Source organism: Xyrauchen texanus, chromosome 24 (assembly GCF_025860055.1).
Source record: "Xyrauchen texanus isolate HMW12.3.18 chromosome 24, RBS_HiC_50CHRs, whole genome shotgun sequence".
Taxonomy (NCBI): Eukaryota; Metazoa; Chordata; class Actinopteri; order Cypriniformes; family Catostomidae; genus Xyrauchen; species Xyrauchen texanus.
In genome coordinates this window covers 10,919,311-10,941,385 of record NC_068299.1, presented here as the reverse complement: position 1 = coordinate 10,941,385, position 22,075 = coordinate 10,919,311, and the positions used below count along the sequence as shown (strand labels likewise).

At 39.4% G+C, this 22,075-nt stretch overlaps 1 protein-coding gene across 1 annotated transcript; it reads right to left on the bottom strand.

Moving 5' to 3' along the window:
* Positions 1–7,637: 7,637 nt before the first annotated feature.
* Positions 7,638–11,183, bottom strand: LOC127618083 (protein L-Myc-1a-like). The gene is made up of 3 exons (XM_052090323.1): positions 10,905–11,183; positions 9,800–10,383; positions 7,638–8,685 (listed from the first exon to the last, which is right to left on the bottom strand). Exons 2-3 carry the CDS (start codon positions 10,359–10,361, stop codon positions 8,123–8,125), a joined length of 1,125 nt encoding a protein of 374 aa, XP_051946283.1. The 5' UTR covers positions 10,362–10,383; positions 10,905–11,183; the 3' UTR covers positions 7,638–8,122.
* Positions 11,184–22,075: the final 10,892 nt, after the last annotated feature.

The window sequence follows — 22,075 nt, the reverse complement described above, 5'->3', positions numbered from 1 at the left end:
CCAATCGGACAAAGCCATGACGCAAACAGGTTTGGTAGGCAAATAATCATTACCTCGTTTAACCCTTCTATACAATGCACAATACGTTTTCGTGTGTTATCTTGAGCTGATATTGAGTTTTAAATATTAAATATAAGCGTTTTGTGTTGCTTTCCTTCACAGAGTGTTTCACATTTATAAAAAAACACATTTGCAAGAAATAATGTGAGTTTTTCTTAATAAACAGCAATGAAATGAAAATACAAGTGATCTGTAGGCATAAAATAAAATAGCTCGACCCAGATAATATTACAGAAACTATGAGGAGCTCATTGAGTCTGCAGAAAAGTAAAAAAAAAAAAAAAATATATATATATATATATATATATATATATATATATATATATATATATATATATATATATATATATATATATATAATATGCGTAAGCTGCACAGGTTTTAGTGTTTGTATTGTTATCAGATTCATTGCATTACTCTTAAAGTTACAATTATTTATTAGTCTTCGTTAACAATATTTGAGTAAAATAATCTCTGTAAGATTTGTATTTAATTTATTAATATCTGCATTATTTGACTATTTATACTAAGTGTATAATGCATGAAAATTATGGACACCATATGAAGAGGGTGCTTAGGGCAACAACAAAAAAAGAAAAACGTTTGCATGTGGTCGATTCGATATACAGCCTTGGCCAAAAGTATTGGCAGTGACACACATTTTGTGTTTTGCAAAGTTTGCTGCTTCAGTATTTGTGGAGTATTTTTTCTTCTTCACATGTTTCTATGGTATACTGGAAAACAGTGATAAGCTTTTCATAAGTTTTAAAGGCTTTTATTGGCAAAAAAAAAAAAAAATTCAATATATGCAAAGAGTCAGTATTTACAGTGTTGACCCTTGTTCTTCATAACCTCTGCAATTCACTCTGGCATGCTGGATATCAGCTTCTTGGACAAATCCTGACTGATGGCGATCCATTCTTGCCTTATTAGTGCTCGTAGTTGATCACAATTTGTGGGCTTCTGCTTGTCCACTTGCCTTTTGAGGATTGACCACAGGTTCTTTATGGGATTAAGATCCGGGGAGTTGCCTGGCCACGGATCCAAAATGTAAATGTAATGATCACTGAGCCAGTTCATTATCACTCTTGCCTTGTGACATGGTGCTCCATCGTGCTGGAAAATGCACAGATCATCAACAAATTGCTCCTGGATTGTTGGGAGAAGTTGCTCTTGCAGGACATTTTGATACCATTCTTTATGGCAGTGTTTTTGGGCAGAATTGTGAGAGAGCCCACTCCCTTAGATGAAAAGCAACCCCACACATGGATGTTCTCAGGATGCTTCACTGTTGGCACGACACAGGACTCATGGTAGCGTTCACCTTTTCTTCTCTGGACTATCAATTTTCCAGATGTCCCAAACAGTCGGAAGGGGGCTTCATCAGAGAAATTTACTTTGCACCAGTCTTCTGCTGTCGAATCCTTGTACTTCCTGCAGAATTTCAGTCTGCCCTTGTTGAGAAGTGGCTTCTTTGATGCCCTTCTTGACACCAGGCCATGGTCCAAAAGTCTTCGCCTCACTGTGCGTGCAGATGCAGTCACACCAACCTGCTGCCAATATTGAGCAAGCTCTGCACTGGTGGTGACACGATTCCGTCACAGACTCCTCAGGAGGAGACTGTCCTGGTGCTTATTGGACACTATGGGACGTCCTGAAGCCTTTTTCACTGCAGTTGAACCTCTCTCATTGAAGTTCTTGATGATCCAGTAAATGGTTCTTTCAGGTGCCATATTCTTTGCAGCAATTTCCTTGCATGTGTGGCCATTTTGATGCAAAGTGATGATGGCTGCAAGTCATTCTTTAGATGTAACATTGCTAACAAGAACACAATGATTGGAAGCCCTTCTTCCCTCTTTTTATAGCAAACAGTCTGCTTTTATAATCCAATCAGAATGATAGAGTGATTTCACCTGACTAGTACTTGTTCACACTTTCCCAGGTGCTGCTAATATGATTAGTGAAATGATGTTAGCTGGTCATTTTGTACCAGGACCAAAAAACTGCGAAATTTGGGTTTTTGTGATAAAGATAATCTTATTGGCCAATTAAGCTTTTTGCAATTATTTAAAATGCATCTGATCACTCTGCACAATAATCTAGAAACAATATAAATCAACACCACAACAACTGAAGCAGAAAACTTTGCGAAACACAACATTTATGTCACTGCCAATACTTTTGGCCACGAGTACTGTACAAAAGTTTAAGGCACTTGTGAAAAATGTTTGATAATGAGGATGCTTTTAAAAATAATGCCATAAATGGTTTTAATTAATCAATTAGCGTCATAGAAAGTCTAGTAAACATTAAAAAAAAAAAAGAAGCAAAATCAATATTTGGTGTGACATCAATTCTCTTAGGGAGCTACACATGGACACAGTTTTTCTTTGTTGTTGGTAGATAGGATGTTCCAAGCTTCTTGGAGAACTTGCCACAGTTCTTCTATCTATTTATGCTGTCTCAATTGCTTCTGTCTCTTCATGTAATCCCAGAATGACTCAATAATGATGTTGAGTTCCAGGCTTTGTGGGGACATAACATCTGTTGTAGGGCTCCTTGTTCTTCATCAGTTCAACTCAATTTGCAAAGGGAATGTTGAAATCTATAATGTATATTTCCAAATTATACAATAAAAGTATTTATTTATTGACCGGTAGATCGAGAGCTTTGCCTTTCGGCTCAGCTCTCTTTTCGTGACAACGGTGCGATAGAGCGAGTGCAATACCGCCCCCGCTGCCCCGATTCTCCGGCCAACCTCCCGCTCCATTGTCCCCTCACTCGTGAACAAGACCCCGAGGTACTTGAACTCCTTCACTTGGGGCAAAACCTCATTCCCTACCTGGAGTACGCACTCCATCGGTTTCTTGCTGAGAACCATGGCCTCAGATTTAGAGGTGCTAATTTTCATCCCAGCTGCTTCACACTCGACTGCCAAGCGATCCAGTGAGAGCTGAAGGTCACGGACCGATGATGACATGAAGACAACATCATCTGCAAAAAGCAAAGCTCTCAACATCATCTGCGAGAAGCAAAGCTCTCGATCTACCGGTCAATTTTTGTTCCTACCCTCACCTATGGTCATGAAGGTTGGGTCATGACCGAAAGAACTAGGTCGCGAGTACAAGCGGCCGAAATGGGCTTCCTCAGAAGGGTGGCGGGCTTCTCCCTTAGAGATAGGGTGAGGAGCTCAGTCATCCGTGAGGAGTTCGGAGTAGAGCCGCTGCTCCTTTGCGTTGAAAGGAGTCAGTTGAGGTGGTTTGGGCATCTGGTAAGGATGCCCCCTGGCCACCTCCCTAGGGAGGTGTTTCAGGCACGTCCAGCTGGGAGGAGGCCTCGGGGAAGACCCAGGACTAGGTGGAGAGATTACATCTCCACACTGGCCTGGGAACGCCTCTGGGCCCCCCAGTCAGAGTTGGTTAATGTGGCTCGGGATAGGGAAGTTTGGGGCCCCCTGCTGGAGCAGCTGCCCCCGCGACCAGACTTCGGATAAGCGGTTGAAGATGGATGGATGGATGGATGGACAATAAAAGTAGAATATATAACATAACGTTTTAGGACAAATGTTTTTGTGAAAAATACAATGCGCTTAAGATTTTTGCACAGGGCTGTATATAAGCTGATCAACTACTAGAGAGCAGCACCATACCACGAGCTAAGTGAGCCTATGAAGACTCAAGTTTTAAATTGACTTCAAAGAGCTGTGAAGAATTCATTGCTCTCAACTGTTACTTAACAATTTCACTTAAATACTGTTAATTATCGCTGCATGTAGGCACTTTTTGTGATTTTTAATCATTTACAATCAATGTTTTTTAAATGCTGTATTTACAATTATATTAGATTGTTCGATGCAACAACAAACAAACAAAATGCACTGTATGAAAAGAACACCAAAGAAATCAACTGTAATGTGCCACCTAGTGGGCACAAATGCAAACAGACCATAACGTCTACTGACTGCAGTTGAGGTGAAAGACAGAATGAGATATTGAAAACACTGCCTGTTCTCGATGTAACACAAATTGCAGTAGTTACATAAGTCTTGCTTTGACAGAGAAAAACGGAGATAAAAAGAAAGAAGAGAAACACAGAGAGAGACTGTGAAGTCGGCGTGTAATAAGTAGTGGGTGTGTGGCATAGATTAGCTTCATTAGGTTCAGTGGGTCAGGTTGTTTAGAGCTGTCTGACTTCCTGTGATTCTATATGAATGGAATCTGGGTCATTGGATGGCAGAGATAGTGCTGATAAGGTGTTTGTCTGAGAGAGAGACTTGTGTGGATTCTTACCCAATGCACTTTGAATAAAGTGACAAAGGGAGTGATAGATAATAAACAGGCACACCAGATCAAAATAAAAGCTGTAGCATAACAAAAATGTACAGCAGATACAGTTATAACTTACAAGTTTCAACAGTACAAGTTAACAATACCCAGGAACAGGAAAGTTTAATTTGTAAAGAGTTTAGTTATCCACCTTTTTCCTACGTCCCATGATGCTTATTGAGAAATGTGGGTGTTACTTCCATTATCAAGTCAACACAGCTGTTGTGGTGGATTGTGTATCTTTTCTTTATGCAAAACTATTATTTAAGTGTCAGTGAGATTAATCTGTTTCACAACCTTTTTGTCTAATGTACCCCTCACAGCCCTGTACACCTGCAACAACACCAAACATAGGCCTATGCATTAGGCATATTATTCATATTGCTAAAGTGGTCATACTTAGTTATACACTTTTGAAAACAATCAATGTGGGTGAAAAACAGAAAAGCTTAGTTAACAGAATTTGTGGCATAATGTTAAATTCAACAAAAAATTATTTTGACTCATATATATATATATATATACACACACACACACAGTATCTCACAAAAGTGAGTACACCCCTCACATTTTTGTAAATATTTGATTATATCTTTTCATGAGACAACACTGAAGAAATTACACTTTGCTACAATGTAAAGTAGTGAGTGTACAGCTTGTATAACAGTGTAAATTTGCTGTCCCCTCAAAATAACTCAACACACAGCCATTAATGTCTAAACCGCTGGCAACAAAAGTGAGTACACCCCTATGTGAAAATGTTCAAATTGGGCCCAATTAGCCATTTTCCCTCCCCGGTGTCATGTGACTCGTTAGTGTTACAAGGTCTCAGTTGTGAATGGGGAGCAGGTGTGTTAAATTTATTGTCATCGCTCTCACTCTCCCTCAAACTGGTCACTGGACGTTCAACATGGCACCTCATGGCAAAGAACTCGCTGAGGATCTGAAAAAAAGAAATGTTGCTCTACATAAAGATTGCCTAGACCCTGACACTGAGCTGCAGCACGGTGGCCAAGACCATACAGCAGTTTAACAGGATAGGTTCCACTCAGAACACGCCTCGCCATGGTCGACTAAAGAAGTTGAGTGCATGTGCTCAGCGTCATATCCAGAGGTTGTCTTTGGGAAATAGACGTATGAGTGCTTCCAGCATTGCTGCAGATGTTGAAGGGGTGGGGGGTCAGCCTGTCAGTGCTCAGACCATACGCCGCACACTGCAACAAATTGGTCTGCATGGCTGTCAGCCCAGAAGGAAGCCTCTTCTAAAGATGATGCACAAGAAAGCCTGCAAACAGTTTGCTGAAGACAAACAGACTAAGGACATGTCCTCTGGTCTGATGAGACCAAGATAAACTTATTTGGTTCAGATGGTTTCAAGCGTGTGTGGCGGAAACCAGGTGAGGAGTACAAAGGCAAGTGTGTCTTGCCTACAGTCAAGCATGGTTGTGGGAGTGTCATGGTCTGGGGCTGCATGAGTGCTGCCGGCACTGGGGAGCTACAATTCATTGAGGGAACTATGAATGCCAACATGTACTGTGACATACTGACGCAGAGCATGATCACCTCCCTTCAGAGACTGGGCCGCAGGGCAGTATTCCAGCATAACAACCCCAAACACACCTTCAAGACGACCACTGCCTTGCTAAAAAAGCTGAGAGTGAAGGTGATGGACTAGCCAAGCATGTCTCCAGACCTAAACCCTATTGAGCATCTGTGGGGCATCCTCAAACAGAAGGTGGATGAGCACAAGGTCTCTAACATCCACCAGCTCCGTGATGTCATCATGTAGGAGTGGAAGAGGACTCCAGTGGCAACCTGTGAAGCTCTGGTGAACTTCATGCCCAAGAGGGTTAAAGCAGTGCTGGAAAATAATGGTGGTAACACAAAATATTGACACTAGGGCCCAATTTGGACATTTTCACTAAGGGGTGTACTAACTTCTGCTGCCAGAGGTTTAGACATTAATGGCCGTGTTATTTCGAGGGGTCAGCAAATTTACAGTTATACAAGCTGTACACTCACTACTTTACATTGTAGCAATGTGTCATTTCTTCAGTGTTGTCACATGAAAAGATATTATCAAATATTTACAAAACTGTGATGGGTGTACTCACTTTTGTGAGATACTGTATATATAATTAAAACATTGATATGTATGGCACTTGCAATGGAAGTGAATGTAGCCAGTTCATAAATGCTGCAATACCGTTTAAATCATAACTACAAGACTTAACACAATTTAGTGATATATTCACTTACTAACCTTATCTGTGTGGTTATATCCATCATTACATCCAATTTCACTTCCAAGTACTTTATTGTAAATGCTTTATTTTAATAATCAAGGGCGAGTAAGTAACTTTTTCTAGTAATCAACATTATGCCACAAATGCTGTCGATTGAGCTTAACTTTTATTGAGCCAGGAACATTCCTTTAATTAGAAATCTGAGAATATCCATTACAGTTTTGGGGGGGATCATAGGAGAAACTTTCTCTAAGTCCTAACAGCAAAATTATTTACAAATAATATAAAATACATTAAATCACATAAAAATTTAAACTTTAACCAAAAACCAATTTGTTTAGTTTGGTTTTAAAATAAATGAAATATTTTGATAGCGCAAATATTATGATTTCAATATTATGATTTCAATATTATGATTTCAAATTGTACAGAATTATAGCAAACCTGCAAAAGAAAACCTTATGGGGGAAATACCTATAGGTAAAATCTGCAAATACTCTTAAGAATCCCAGTGAAATTCAGATAGAGGGGAAAATGCTGTGGCCAATTGCATCACTTCCTCTTTTTGCTTCCGGCATCCCATAATGCACTTCTCCCACTTCTGCAGAAATCTTTGGCAAATACACCCAGAGAGCAAGACTAAATCTATAAACATACGGTGTCAATCATGGTGACAAAATTTTGCCTTTTTTTTTTTTACCGTTCAGCATTAAATTAAAGTTAATCTCTGCAAGCAGAGATGATACAACTGAAATGTCAGTTCACACTTGTGACCGTTTAACCTGTTGTTCAGGATTATGGGTGGTAAAGGCGACCTTTGAACTACCTGTTTTTCAGTAAACATGCACTTTACTTCCGCTTTCAGTTTTAACAGCAGGCATGAGAACGGTATGAGCAAAGCAATCTTATAGAAGCATTGTGTTTTCGCTTTTTTGTAGTCAACCAGCTCAAGAGATAAATAAAAGATAGGGGAAACAGCTGATCTTAATTTTTAGATGCTTTATTCTTTAACAAAATAGACTCTCTGTGCAGTTCATGATCCCGGAGGAAAACATCCTCCGAATACAGTATTTACAACAGATTTGTACAGATCATGTTATGAACAAGACACTTTAGGTTTCCTTCTATAAGCTAATCAGGAAAACCTGATGCAAAATGTGTTGGAACACCATGCTCCCCTCACCCTACTACACACCCCCACATGCACACAAACCACCCACCCTTCTTCCTACGGAGGAAGACACTTCAACCACTAATAGCTTCCTCTTTACAATTCACTGAGGGCTTATATGTCATCTGGCACAAACTCTAAAGCCCAGCCAAAAGCAACCACTTTGGCACATACATATACAGACTTATAATACAGATCCCTTCTATAAGGGCAGAATTCAATGTGGACCTCCCTGCAGTCAATTTTAGTCACAGAATGAGTTCTCATTCATAATGAGCTTTGGAAAATTTTAGATGCTTTTGAGTTACAATGAATGTTTTTCAGGATTTCTGTAATACGCTGATCTTCCGGAGAAGCTGTTGTTGTTTGGCCTTCAGTTTCCTTCTCTCCCGAGCTTGACGCCGCTGGCACGTATGCAGCTGCAGTAAGTATTCCATTGCCTGTGTCAGAATCGCAACCTTTGAAGTCTTTGCTGATGCGGACAGACCTGGAATCTCGGCTCGGAGCGCTTGGAACCTGGAGCGAAGGTCATCTCTCCTCTTCCTCTCCAAGAAGTTCCTCCGCTGTTCGCTGAAGTCTTCCGAGTCAGAAGTGGCAGGTGAGGAGAGTGGAGATGAGGGAGAGGATGAATGCTCCAGGCGTGGCAGTTTGCTCACAGACTCAATCTCGTCAAAGTCATCTTCAGGCTCTGTGTCGGGGGAGGGGGCAGCATAATTGTGCTGCTGCCGATGTAGAGAGATGTGGAAGCGTTTGGGACACGGTCCGAATGGATCCGCACTCACAGTGATGGTCACTGGCGTCCGACGGCTTGGAGGTCGACCACGCTTCGGTCGGTTGTCAATGGTCACCACGTCGATCTCATCGTCGTCATCATCATCATCATCTGAGATGACAAAATATTTTGTACATTAAGCACACATTCCAATCTGAGAAAAAATACTTTCTAACACAGCACACTTTGAGATCAATAATAAAATGAAAACATAGCACTGGTCGGAGTTGGCAGAGAGCAAGAGGACAGTAACTTTACCACAAAAAAAACACCATTGTGTAACAATTAACGAAAGTGTGACGCCGGTTTACACGTTTAAATATGGTGAATTTGATCTGTTGGAGTTATATTATGCAATTCTTAGGGAGGAAGTTACATTTAAAATCCACAATAGTGTGACATGAGGAACAATATTTTCCTTTTCATGGGTAGGCTAAACTAATGGTGCGATCACACACAACGCGAAGAAAGTCTTGCAACAACGCGGCATGCAATTTTTTACGAATGAAGTGATTTTGCCCTGTGCGAATCTTTGCATGTAATCGCGCTGTTCGAAACGCTCGCTTCGCATTGTATCTGAACGCACCATTAGAATTATGGAGAAAAAGAATATCCTGTGTATAACATGTTTTTTTATACTTAAATACTGCAATATTGAATCTGCAAACACTCCCTGTTATGGTGCGTTCACATACAATGCAAATCGACCGTTTCACTTCGCGTTGTATGTGAACGCATCATAAGGTAAAAGGGAACATAATTTTTTTTAAGTAAAAACCATTAACCAAATGGTAAAAATGTTAATACATTATAACTAATTCTTCCGTAACATTGTAAGAACAGTATTTATCTTAGATGTAAAAAGTACAATTTTACCTTATAGTTGGCAGTTAAAAGGTTTGTTATGTTAACAAGTGAATATACACACAATTTTACAGTAAAATAATTAGGCGAACCCAGAAGTCCATAATAGTTTATATAATAGTAGAGAATATATATTAATCCATAATATTTTAGTTTCTACTTATTTGTTACATCGTTATGCATATGTTTTCGTACATTTTATGTTTAGTTAATGATTATTGCATTATTTTAGTGTCACGTGTTAATCTGAAGCTGATATTACTGTGTCACTACTAGCTCAGCAATAATATCAAGTGCAAATCAACTCCCTGCATTATAACTGGGAAGTACTAAGCTATTCACGTTTAACCCCATCTCTTACCGGATGAATCAGAGCGACCCTCAGAACCGGAAGACCCTACAGCCCCTTTCTGGTTATGCGGGACAGGGAGCTCGAGGACTGCTGCGGGGTTCACGCACTGGGCCGCATGGGTGACGGGCGTGCCCGGTACGGCATGGAGACCTTTGTGTGTGGTCAAAACTGTCTGTAATGAGGTAGAGGTCTGAATCGGAGCCGTCACAGGTGCACGCTCGCCGTGAACCACTTTGTCCAGCCGGTGACTCGTGGAAAACCCGCTCCACATGCAGTCTTTGATTACGATGGAACCTAGATTTTCAAAAATGTCCAGGGGGTCGAACTTGTACAACCCCTCGTACTCCTCGTCACATGGTAATAACTTCGGCGGCGCCGGTAACGACAGTAAGTAGTCCCCGTACAAAGTCCTTGACGGCGACATGGGTGGGGTGGGAAGCAGCTCGAATTTCTTCCATATGTCCTCGCTCGGAGCAGAAGACTTAAAGAAGTCCTGCTCGGTTTCCATCTCGTCGTAAAAGTAGTGCTCCATCTCCCAGCTGTACAGCGTGTGAGTGTTGATTCCGGGCATTGCTGCAGAACTTTTAGAGGATCTGTGAAGACAACGTGAACATGTCATTAGATCAAATGATTAGATCAGTGTGCAGCATTGTGTTGCGAAGACACAGATTGAAAGACACACTAGTAGTCGCCTCAAAACAACCAAAGCAACAAACCAACTAAACATTTTAGTGCACAGAACGTTCTGTGAACTTTAGTTTATGGTTCTAAATAAAATACCCCAAAAGAACGTCCCTAGAACGCTAGGGGTTGGTTACTGAATATAAATATTACCTAATGGGAACCATATACTAACAATTTTCCGTTTATTTGTAAGTATGTTTATAGCTTAACACTATCTATAAAGGAAACAATGTAATCGCTCACTGCTGGTCCCTTATAAGTGGGTTGGTCTGCTTGAGAATATCGCGTTTTATCACTCTCATAAATATTAGAGGCACTTCGAACCACCTTGTTCGCATAAGATCCAGGAAATTTTCAACACTCCTACAAAAGTCCAACAAAGTGAATATAATTAATTCTGAAGAGTATTCCGAAGTAAAAATGCACTTACCGGTTGCAGCGTGGGGTCACAGACCAGCCGCGTCCAGAGAGAGTTTACAGGACGCAGCACAGAACAAAGAAGTGCAGCGTCCGGTCTCGGGACCAGCAAAAACTCCGGTACACACGCGCTCAGAAAACAACAGCGCGCGCCACCCAACCGTCTTTGTGTTACGGCCGTTTAACCTGAACAACGAGGAAAAAAAGTGTTTTTCTCCTTGCGGAAATAAAGTGGGTGTCCGATTACAACGGCAGCAACGAACGATCCGCGTGGTGCAGTGCAGCCGCACCCTCCCCCAGCCCACTGCCGGTAAAAGTGATTTTACTGCTTTCGCGCCAGTTCTGCGTCTTTGTGTGCGCGAGTGCAGCGTGGACCCACCCACAGGAGGCGCGGGGCGGGGAGAGCTCGAGGACCAACGCTTTGTGAATGTGAAGGCAATTTGCAGCACTAAAATGAGTTTTGAATGAAAATAGAACCCTCTACGTCACAATTCCAATCTAATCATGAACTGACGCAACCTTTTAAAGATCTACTCATGCGTGTTATTCAGTTAATCAATATGTTGTGGCTGGTGAGGAGAACAACGCTTGTTGTATCCATCATTCTGTATGATACAGTTTTATAAAAGCACCCTTTGATAAAATGTCAACTCTTTTATAATTGTAGCCTACTATATTGGTATGATAAAAAAAAAAAAAAAAAGAAATGTAGTTGCAGCTTTGTTGCAGACAACGAAGAACAGCAGATTAAACATTATTACTAAAATACATTTACATTGAAAATTAACAACAAGAATGAACGCTACTACACAGCGGTCTCTTTGTTCGCCTTATATAGTTGCAGGGATTTATCATTGTCAAATTTTGAGTTCACTTCACAGGAATAGGACTAGTTAAATAAAAGTTAAGCTCTATCAATAACATTTGTGGCATAATGTTGATTTCTATAAAAAATACTTAAAAATAAATAATACATTTTTACTCGTCCCTCCCTTATTTAAAAAGAGCAAATTTCAGAGTTACAGTAAAACACTTTCAATGGCGGTGAATGGAACTAGTCCACACTAACTGAAATACACATTGTTTTAAAAGTGTAGCTACAATATGTTAACATGAGACGTGTTAACATGTTTTACTGTGATAAAATCGATTACTAACCTTATCTGTCATGGGAATGAAATCCTTGTATTGGTTATAACGTTATACAAAAAAGGTTAGTAAGCAATTTTATCACACTAAAATCATATTAACATGTAATTTTATCATTTAATATGTAATCTTGGGGCGGCATCAGAGAAATTGAAGTCACAGCTCTGGAACAGTTGATCAATTTCTGTCCTCACCAGTAGTTTTGCAGTCCTAATGAAACTGTACAAATCAGCTCTTTTGAGTTAATTCAGGTAGTATTCAATGATTAAATGTCACATTTTGGGACACATGTGATAATATTTTAACTGCTCTAGACATTTAGAGGCTGGTCGGTCAAAACATTCAGTCAAGTGGTTAAAAAGCTTATAACGGGCAGTAGTAGTACGTTCATACAAAAATACTGTCGATGCAAAGGGACTACTATTATTCAGACGTTTTGGCTCCCCCTATCGCTTCAAGGAAACATGAAACTTCATAGCCAATCACTAGCTTGCCAGAAAGAAACAAAAGAATGAATTGTTTGTTCTGTTTCATCCATCCCCCATACTTCCCCTGCAGAGAGACATCTCCAACCCTCTTCTTTGTATTCAGACACTTGCATAATACATTTACATTTAGATTAAATTAAGTTAAAATAGCTAATATTTCAAAAATAAAAATACTCAGCGGTTCAGGGTATAAATCTATTTTTAAATGTGATTTTCTTTCCTTTCTGTGTTCTTTTGAAATGTGGAATTATTTTAAATTAATTCACATATCTTATGTATTTATTTATATAAATGAACCTTGATTTACTGTTAACCATGCTTATTTATTTTCCCATCTGTGGGTATTTAAACTCTTAACTCAACCAGCTCTGAGCATCACTATAACCAACCAACACAAAAGCGGTCATCCTAAAACATGCCAATAGTATCCAATTCCCCCACTCTTCTTCAATCCTTTTTCCCCTTTCCTCTCCTCTTCTCCCACTCCCTCTCTTTTTGCCCCACCATCCCCCTCCTCAACAGAGGCAAAAACTTCCACTGTCTTTGTTAAGGCAACAGATTAGCCTCTAACAAAGGGTTTAAGGAAGGTTAGTGCTGCAGGCTAGCAGTAACTCAGTGTGCTGGATGCTACAGAGCCACAGTCTCATATGAGCATATGGAGAAAGGATGGAAACTTCACACCTTTTGCCAATTATTATTGTTCTTATTTACCTACACACCGTCTCACTCTAAATAGGAATGGAAAAAGGGGCAAATAACTTAATTAGGTTAAAGTGTGAAATGAAAGTAAAGAGTTGTACACAAACAGCAATTTACGGTCTATAACCACAATACCAATGAGAGAACAAGTACATAAACAGTTACTCTCAGGAAAGCCACCAGCTGTTCTGATCCCTGAGGTTCAGGAGGCACGACCGCACATTTGCCTTTGCCCAGCAGCTCCAGGATGCCTGCCGGAAATGGTTGCTGGCTGAGGGGACCCGCAGCGTTGTGTACATTGTTGACCTGGTGGCATTTCATCTCCCAGCTTCCTCATGATATGGTAGAGTGGGTCCAGTGTTACCACCCGCCATCAATTGTATCCAGTGGTTACCATTGAGATACTATTCAGGGGAAAAAGGTATAGACTAGAGGCCACGGTTAATTCCCGCCTCACCCATCCACTGATTTTAGAAATAAATTGACCTGATTTTAAGAATCTATTAAGGGAAATGTGTGGATGGGTCCTGTAAAATATTGTCTCTGTGCATGATGTGCGATCCTATGGCTGGAAAGAAGGTGCCAAATGACCCAGGGGAGAGAGTTCCCATCCTCAGGAGATTCCCTGAGAAGGATTTCCCTCTAGAGCAGTCACGTGACGAATCCCTCAAACACGTATTTGACCAAGTGAGAGTAATTGATGGTCAACAGCTCCGGCCTGATTTCGCACTCACATACCCATATTTTTCAATGATCAAAGATAGGTTGTATCGAGTGATGCAGGACACTCAAACAATAGAAAAATACAACCCGATTGGTAGTAACGAAGAGCCATCGGCCAGCCGTCTCACCATAATCCAATGGCTGGCCATCTAGGTCATGAAAAAACATTCGCAAGTGGTGTGGGGCGTGCCGTGAATGTCAGTTGATGAATCCACCAGCCACTAATCAAGGCACTACCTTTATGTCATGAACACTATACGTACTATACGAATGGTTAGGTATTACATCGATTTGCACCAGTGTTTGCATCCTACAAACGGATGGGTTGGTGGAACGGTTTAATAAAACCTTAAAAAACATGATTCGCAATTTCTTGCACAAGGATGCTAGAAATTGGGATAAGTGGCTAAATCCCCTGTTATTTGCAGTATGAGAGGTCCCTCAAGCCTCCTTAGGGTTTTCCCCATTCAAGCTGCTGTATATGCATCGGCCGCATGCTGTGTTCAACGTAATATGGAAAGCTTGGGAGGGACCTAGTAAACAGTAAAAATGAAATTAAGTACATTCTTGATCTTAGAACAAAACTCCACACTTTGGGTTGATTAACACAGAAGAGTTTGCTCCAAGCTCAGGAACATCAAAGCCGGATGTATGACAGGAGCACTTGACTACAGAAATTTGCACCAGGAGATAAAGTGCTTCTAATGCTGCCCACCTCAAGCTCTAAATTATTCCCAAAGTGGCAAGGGCCTTTTGAGGTCACACGGCGAGTCGGAGATCTCGATTATGAGGTTAATCGAACAGATAGGGGCAGGGCACGTCAAGTTTACCATCTCAACCACCTAAAATCATGGAGGGAAGTGGTCCCTGTGGCCTTAGAGATGTTAGTCCCAGAGAGGGCGGAGCTCGGGCTGGAGGTGACTCTCAAACCAAATTAATTCACCCTGGTCCCTTGTGGAGACAACCTCTCACCGTCGAAGCTCACAGATGTGGCCAAGTTGCAAATGGAATTTGCAGATGTTTTCTCACAGACCTCATAGTGCACCACATCGAGATCACCCCATCACCTTCCTGAACCCCAAAAAAAGGCTGTTAAGGAAGAATTAGAGGTGATGCTTTATATGGGCATAATAGACGAGTCGCAAAATGATTGGGCCAGCCTGGTGGTTCTAAGAGCGACGGGACAGTCCAGTACTGTGTAGACTATTGCAAAGTGAACACGGTGTCCAAATTTGAAGCGTACCCAATGATCGGTTGAGTGCGGCTCAATTTTAATCGACACTGAACTTACAAAGGGTTATTGGCAGATCCCTTTAACTCCAATCTCCCAAGAAAAAACAGCTTTTTCCTCACCGTTCGGCTACATCAATTTGTGACCCTTCCATTCGGTTTGTTATGTGGTGATGTGGCATGTTCGTGTGTCTGTCTGCGGGAGAGAGAAAGCAGTAAGGCTCGTCACCTGGGTTGTGATTATCTCTAACACCTGTGTCTTGTTATAGTGATGGCTGGGTGAGACTTAAAAGCTGCACCAGCGCATCAATTCGGGAAGAGAGAGACTGACCCGAGGGCACAACCTCGACATGTACTGAGTGTGTTAAAAAGTTTATTATCTTATTGAGTGTTGTGAAGAATCTACGTGAATTGAGTGCATTAAAACACATGACACTGAAGGCAGAAAATAAAAGACTTGCCTGCACTGCTTCATTGTCTCCTGACTCTTCCATTGTCCATAAAGAACCATACCTACTAAAGATGTGTTTGAGAATATTCTGAGCTTTGGAAGTACTCTTGTTCCAGCTCTAAACCCCCTGGCCTCACCTCCTTAACCCCCAACAGTCTTGTCTAGATATTGTGGTTTAGAGACCACCCTAATCTGTGATATTTGTTTTGTGAGTGATGAACGATCAGTTTGAGTTGTGAGTGCATCATTGTGCATGTTGAAAAAATGCATCTCATCTTTGTAATTTGTAGTGGTACTTTTTTTTACTCATTCTTAGAAGACCATCAAAAATATTGTTTAATTTGGATAATGTGAGTAATGTGGTCGATAATATTTGCTAGACTATTAGCCATTTTTTGCACTGACAATGTAACACTCAACCCTAAATATTTGGAACATAACAGGGTTGTTGTACATATGTAGAAAGAAAAATGTCATGGGTTCATTTTTACAGTTATGATGTGTCATCTATTGCAAGACACATAGAAATGAGATACAACCAGAATTTAATACATTCTTATTGTGAAGGGGTTGAAATAATGCAGCACTTGAGAATTAGGGTTGATAAATAACTATTGATGGTTGCAGCGGTATACAGGTTTCACGGTATACCACGGTTTGAAAATTGACGGTTATCATACCATGTACATTTACTTATCGACGGTATTGAGAAAAAAATGCAACCGGACGGAGAATATCACGTGCGCGTGCGCATCTCCTTTATTCCTTGTCTGTCAGAGTCCTCAACTTGCGATACACACGCGCACGAGCAGCGGACAAAATGTCTGAGAGAAGCGAGGCGAGGGGATCTGAAATGAGTTTGTGTGTGAGTTAAAGCAGTGTTTCTCAGCTGGTCTAGTTGGACTGGGTCGTGGACAGCAGGGAAAGAACAATGCCATGGTTCTACCATTGAAGATATTTTGGCGGTCGCCCAAGTGATAGACAATTTAGGACTGCCGACGCAGATTTAATTATAATCTTGCAAACAGCTAAAGCAGACATAGGCAACATACGGCCCGCGACTCATTTATTGTAAAAGCGTTTTTATTTTTCATTGGATATTTCAGTTAACTTGCATTGGGACCTAACGCGTCTCCACAAGCGTTTAACATGCTCGTGGTTGCCAGATAAGAGACGAAACACCCCCAGTTTGAGATTTATACTTGCGCAAATTGGAAATATTCCGCCTAATGTTATACTTATTTTGTGCATTCTGGCAACCACGCACGTCTCGCTTTCACCTTTGATCAAACTTAGCGATCTGTAGTGCAATATTCTGCTCAAGGAAAAGTGTTATACGGCTACTCTGTCCATTTTGAGGCTGCTTGTGATGTTTGGTGCTACTAATTTTTCAGGTAAACCTTCTCAGTGATTATATTAAATATAAAAGTAGATCTCGGCATCATTGACACATGGAGGGGTAATCATTGACATGCAAGCAAAAGCAAGCCAGAGATGAATATGTAAATGTATTTTTTATTTGTGCAAAGTAAACTCGCCTGCTTTGCGACAAACATTAAAAGTTTTTTTTTTAATTATTATTATTAAAACTGATTATTAAATTAACAGGGAAGTTGAGATGGCAAAATAAATTTATAATCTCCACCTTTATTCCGTTTTTTAATGCCTGATAGAAAAGTATCTACCTTTGTAGAGCAATACAATACTTTAGGCAATTGCACTACTTAAAGCCTGATGTGGGCCCCTATACCCAAATAGTTAATAATTACACACATCACCTTTACAAATTTGTTTCAGGATTTTACATGAGTAAAATAATCTGCTATATTTTGACAAAATGTTTCAGTTTCATTTGAAATAATCTAAAGGTAGAATCTATTAGACCTCATTTTATATCAACAGTGGCAGTTTTAGTTAAAGTTTCAAGATGTGTTTCAGCTAGTATTTAGTTTTCATAAATACATAAATTTATTATTATTATTACTATTATTTAAGACTAGCACACTGACCTAACCATGGTAATGAGGAGCATTTCCTTCTGTGTAATATGTGTATAAATATGTCATACTAGGTAACAAATGGGATAATAATAATGGGCTCATATAAGTAAATATGCTCTTCAATTTTTAAAAGGGGGAAGAGAAAACTTCCTGTAGATTTTGACATCAACAACAAAAATAATGTCACTTGATGCATACCCTTTACTGGAAATCCATGAACAAAACTATGCAACATAAAAGGAAATGCAACCCAGGATACATTAAATACAGGTTATGTTTAATCTATGGCAGGTCGACACTTGATTTCCAGTATAAAATCTGTCCTGAAGCAAAACCAGATGAGAACCACTGAGATAAATGTACAGACAGGAGTCGTGCACCTGCAGTATATGTTATACGGTTAATATTCATAGGACATTACTTTAAAAGCTCACACAGCTGATGTTATTATTCATTTAGTAGTTAATTTAACATGTAAAATAATTTAACATATAACATGTTATAGTTACATTATATTTTTTATCATGTTTATAATTCTGTTTATTATAATTCTGTTAGCTTTCTTATTTTTTTCTATTTATTTTATTTTCAAAAGGGAGACTTTTTTTTTTTTTTACACATACTTCAATAATATAAATGGTTTCAATTTTCAATTATAATAAATTGTTTGCTCAAAAGTAAATAAATAAAATTACCCTTCTGTTTTCACTGGTAATAGTAATTGTGTAATACCGTATACCGTGATACCGTGAAAAAGGTATTTGTAAGAAATGAATGGGGAAAATACTTCCGGAACCCAGACGGCTGAAAAAGTGAGAAAGTGCAGCAACTGTTTCGAACCATTGCCTGTAATAAAGTCGGTCGTAACTTCCGTTTCATGACGACTTTAAAGTTGTGTTTCCCACAGACCTTATTTTGCCTATAAATAACCCTAATTATTATAAACAGGATGCGAAAAGAATTAGAAAATGCCCATTTTCTTCTGGGTTTTTGGACTACAACCTAAACAGCTCTATTAAAGATGGCCAGCAGATAGCGCCACCCACCCTGAAATTCATCCTGAAGTACCAGTGGAACACAAATAGTGTAAGTTCTTCCGCGATTTCACATATGATGTTTTTGAAACTTTAAGAGTTGAATGTTTTCAGTGCTGGCTATGCCACTTCATTAATAACTTAATGTGACTAACACATCATGTAAACAGCTTTGCAGTCAAGAAATAAGTTTCAGAGTTGTAGTCATTTCTACGAAGACACACACCACACAGACAAAAACGCAGAAGAAACTGTGCAACTATATCTTCATTTATGTCCACAATACTTTCAAACAACTTACCAAGAAATATCTGTTTAATGTGTGTGCTTGAAAACATGCATGTGTCTATGAGTTTCAGGTGACAGATGTCCACAGTGTCAAGTTCATGGACGGCACACTCATTTCAAAATGTGTGTAAAGTTGTTTCAGACCATTTCTATTAAAATAGAGTTATGATTTCAGTTCCTGATTTTGCTGTCTGTTTCAGTTAATTGACTCTCTATCATGAGAACTTAGAAAAGGAATGAATAATTCTGTGGAGGCAAGGCATAGCTCTAGTGGGGTCGGAGACGAATAATAAAATATCATCTGCATAAAGCAAAAGCTTATGTGCCATACCTACCACCATCACCCCTAGAAAATCCTCCTCCTTTCTTATCAAGGCTGCTAATTGTTCCAGGGCAAGACAGAACAATAATGGGGAAAGAGGGCAACCCTGCCGGGTGCCCCTATCCAGAGTAAAATAATCGGAAATTAATCCATTTGTTTGTACCGCCGCTACCGGGTGTCTATAAAGTAATTTAATCCATCCAATAAAAGTCTTCCCGAACCCGTATATTTCCAAAATCTTAAAAAGATAATCCCATTCTACCATATAAAAAAGACCTTTTCAGCATCAAGTGAGATGGCAGTGACCTGAGTCTGATCATTCACCACTGACCACATAATATTGATGAAAAGCCTAATGTTATCAGAAGAGCTACGAATAAAATAAACCCCAAATAAACCCCACCTGATCTATATGTATAAGAGATGTCATAACTTAAAGGGTTGTACAAAATTTTGGACAGTTTAACATCTAGCTGGATCAGGGAAATTGGACTGTAACTCTTACACTCGCTTGGATCTTTGTCCTTTTTAAGAATCAGACTGATCCGGGCTTTTGTCATGGTTGGCGGAAGCTTTCCATTCTTTAATCATTCCATATAAACTTCTAACAAAAGTGGAGCCTCCAAGGTTCTTTCAGAATCAAGAGAATTTGTTTTGCTCTGTCATCCGTTTAGGGAGTTCTAATGGTACCTACCACAAAGTTTCTAATATCTTCATCAGTAGACAAAGACGTGGAACAAGATCAAGATAGAATTCTTTAAATGCATTATTAATCAATGGCTGAGGTAAATATTTCACCACCAGCAGATTTCACTGAGGGAATGGTAGAAAAAGACTCTCTCTGCTTAAAATAACTAGCCATGACTGTCTTGCCCTGAATAGCCAAAATTCCACCTTCCGCGACAAAATAGTATTATAATACCTAATATTACATAATACGTAATTCTTCCAATGTCCTATAAAAAATACTCCACAAATACAAACTCCAGCCAATTGGAGGCATAAACAAAAGGAACATGCAGATTTATCCACAACTGCCCCAAATGAGTGTTACTCCACAAAACAAACTCCAATCGCTAGGCAGAACCAGCACAAAAAGAAACAAAACAGGCACCCAGCTTCCTCAGACGGTCGATTGTATATTCAACGAGACAGTCTACTTGGGAGCAACATGAGAAACATACTATGACTTCCTCAGTCCATTGATTTTATAAAACATTGCTTATTGTGGGCATGTAAATATTTTGCGGCCATCCTTAGTATCTATATAGTATCTATTTGGACAGAAACATCAGTGCAGAAGTGATCCTCCATCACTGCAAGAGTTCCTTGAAGGAGTAATACTACACAAAACAAACTCCAGTCGCTAGGCAGAATCAGCACAAAAAGAAACAAAACAGGCGCCCAGTTTTCCTTCTTTCTACTGTTTGTTATTTTAATTATATTTTTAATTACTTTTAATCATTATTGGCATGGCAATTGGATGGATGATGGTTGGATAAATGGATGAAATTTTATGGTATGTTAGGTAGCTGTGATGGGAGTCCACTTGATAACACAAATGTTTAATTTGCTTAATGTCACTTATCCCATATTCTTAGTCCTGAGTAGCTGCAGATCACGATAGGCTTTCGGGCCACGAACTGCTAAAGCCTGTATCTGCTAAAGCACAAATAAAAAAATTTTTTTTAAAAAAATGTGACAATCAAAAATGTCATGGTCCATGACGATGGATGAGTTGACCCATTCACTTGCAATGGGTCTGGCATTTTCATTGTTTCACCTGTTCCAAATTATAAGGATAACTATATTGTTCCTTAAGGCATTTGTCTTCAAAATGAAAATTAGAGTACCAATTGCTGTCCAAAGAGTTTACAGAGTTTATAGTCCCTGTAGAGCTAACTACAGGGACTATAAAGCCAAAGTAATTTGTATAAACGTAAAAGCCCAATTAAATTATAATAGCTATGGATGGTTAATTTGAATAAAATATGTTATAATTTTCAAAGGCTTTTTATTTTAACTGACCATATCCTTTGCTAAGTATCTTAACAGTGCTGTATAAAGCCCTTGGTCCTTCAGAGATCTAATGTACATTAGGTTCTTTGTGGAACTGGAAAAGGTTCTCCTATGGCATCACTCTTAAGAACCTTACTATGGTTCCTTAAAGCACCATAGTACTAAGGGTTCTTTAGAGAACTTGCAATATCATGGTTCCTTGTGGAACTGAAACAGGTTCTTTGTGGCACCACTGTGAAGAACCATTTCTGGGTTTTTTAAAGCACCAGTATATAGATGGTTCTCTAAAGAACTTTACAATAAAGGGTTCTTTGTAGATCTTAAAAGGAATCTCCTATGGCATCACTCTGAAGAACCCTTATTGGTTCTAATTGGAACCTTTATTTTTAAGAGTGTAGCATAGAATCAAAATGGTAAAGGAAGCCAAATAAAACTAAACTCTGAACATTAAAAGTTAAAAGTAAATCTTTTTTTGACTCTTTTTGCTAATACTGTCATTTTGTTTTGTTTTTCTAAATAGATAGATAGATAACTAAATAACTAAAGCCTATCACCCATAAAGTACATGGTGTATTCCAATAACAACAAAATAATTAAAAGGACTTATTGCCTTGTGCAAAATAAACAGATTATTAGTTAAACTATGTCCCTTTCCTTGGTGCAGTAATTTATTCTAAATATATACTTGAAACTCATAGAAAACATGTACATTGTGGCATAGTTTCCTTTGCTCTTGCCTGCTCTTGTGATAAACCTAGTGAATTCTAAAGACCATGGTGTC

What these genes read in the sequence shown, in the direction of transcription:
- LOC127618083 (XM_052090323.1), bottom strand. Translation starts at nt 10,361, where the DNA reads ATGCCCGGAATCAACACTCACACGCTGTACAGCTGGGAGATGGAGCAC. An exon ending in GGGTCGCTCTGATTCATCCG is followed by an intron (nt 8,686 to 9,799) that starts GTAAGAGATGGG and finishes TTGTCATCTCAG; the next exon opens with ATGATGATGATGATGACGAC.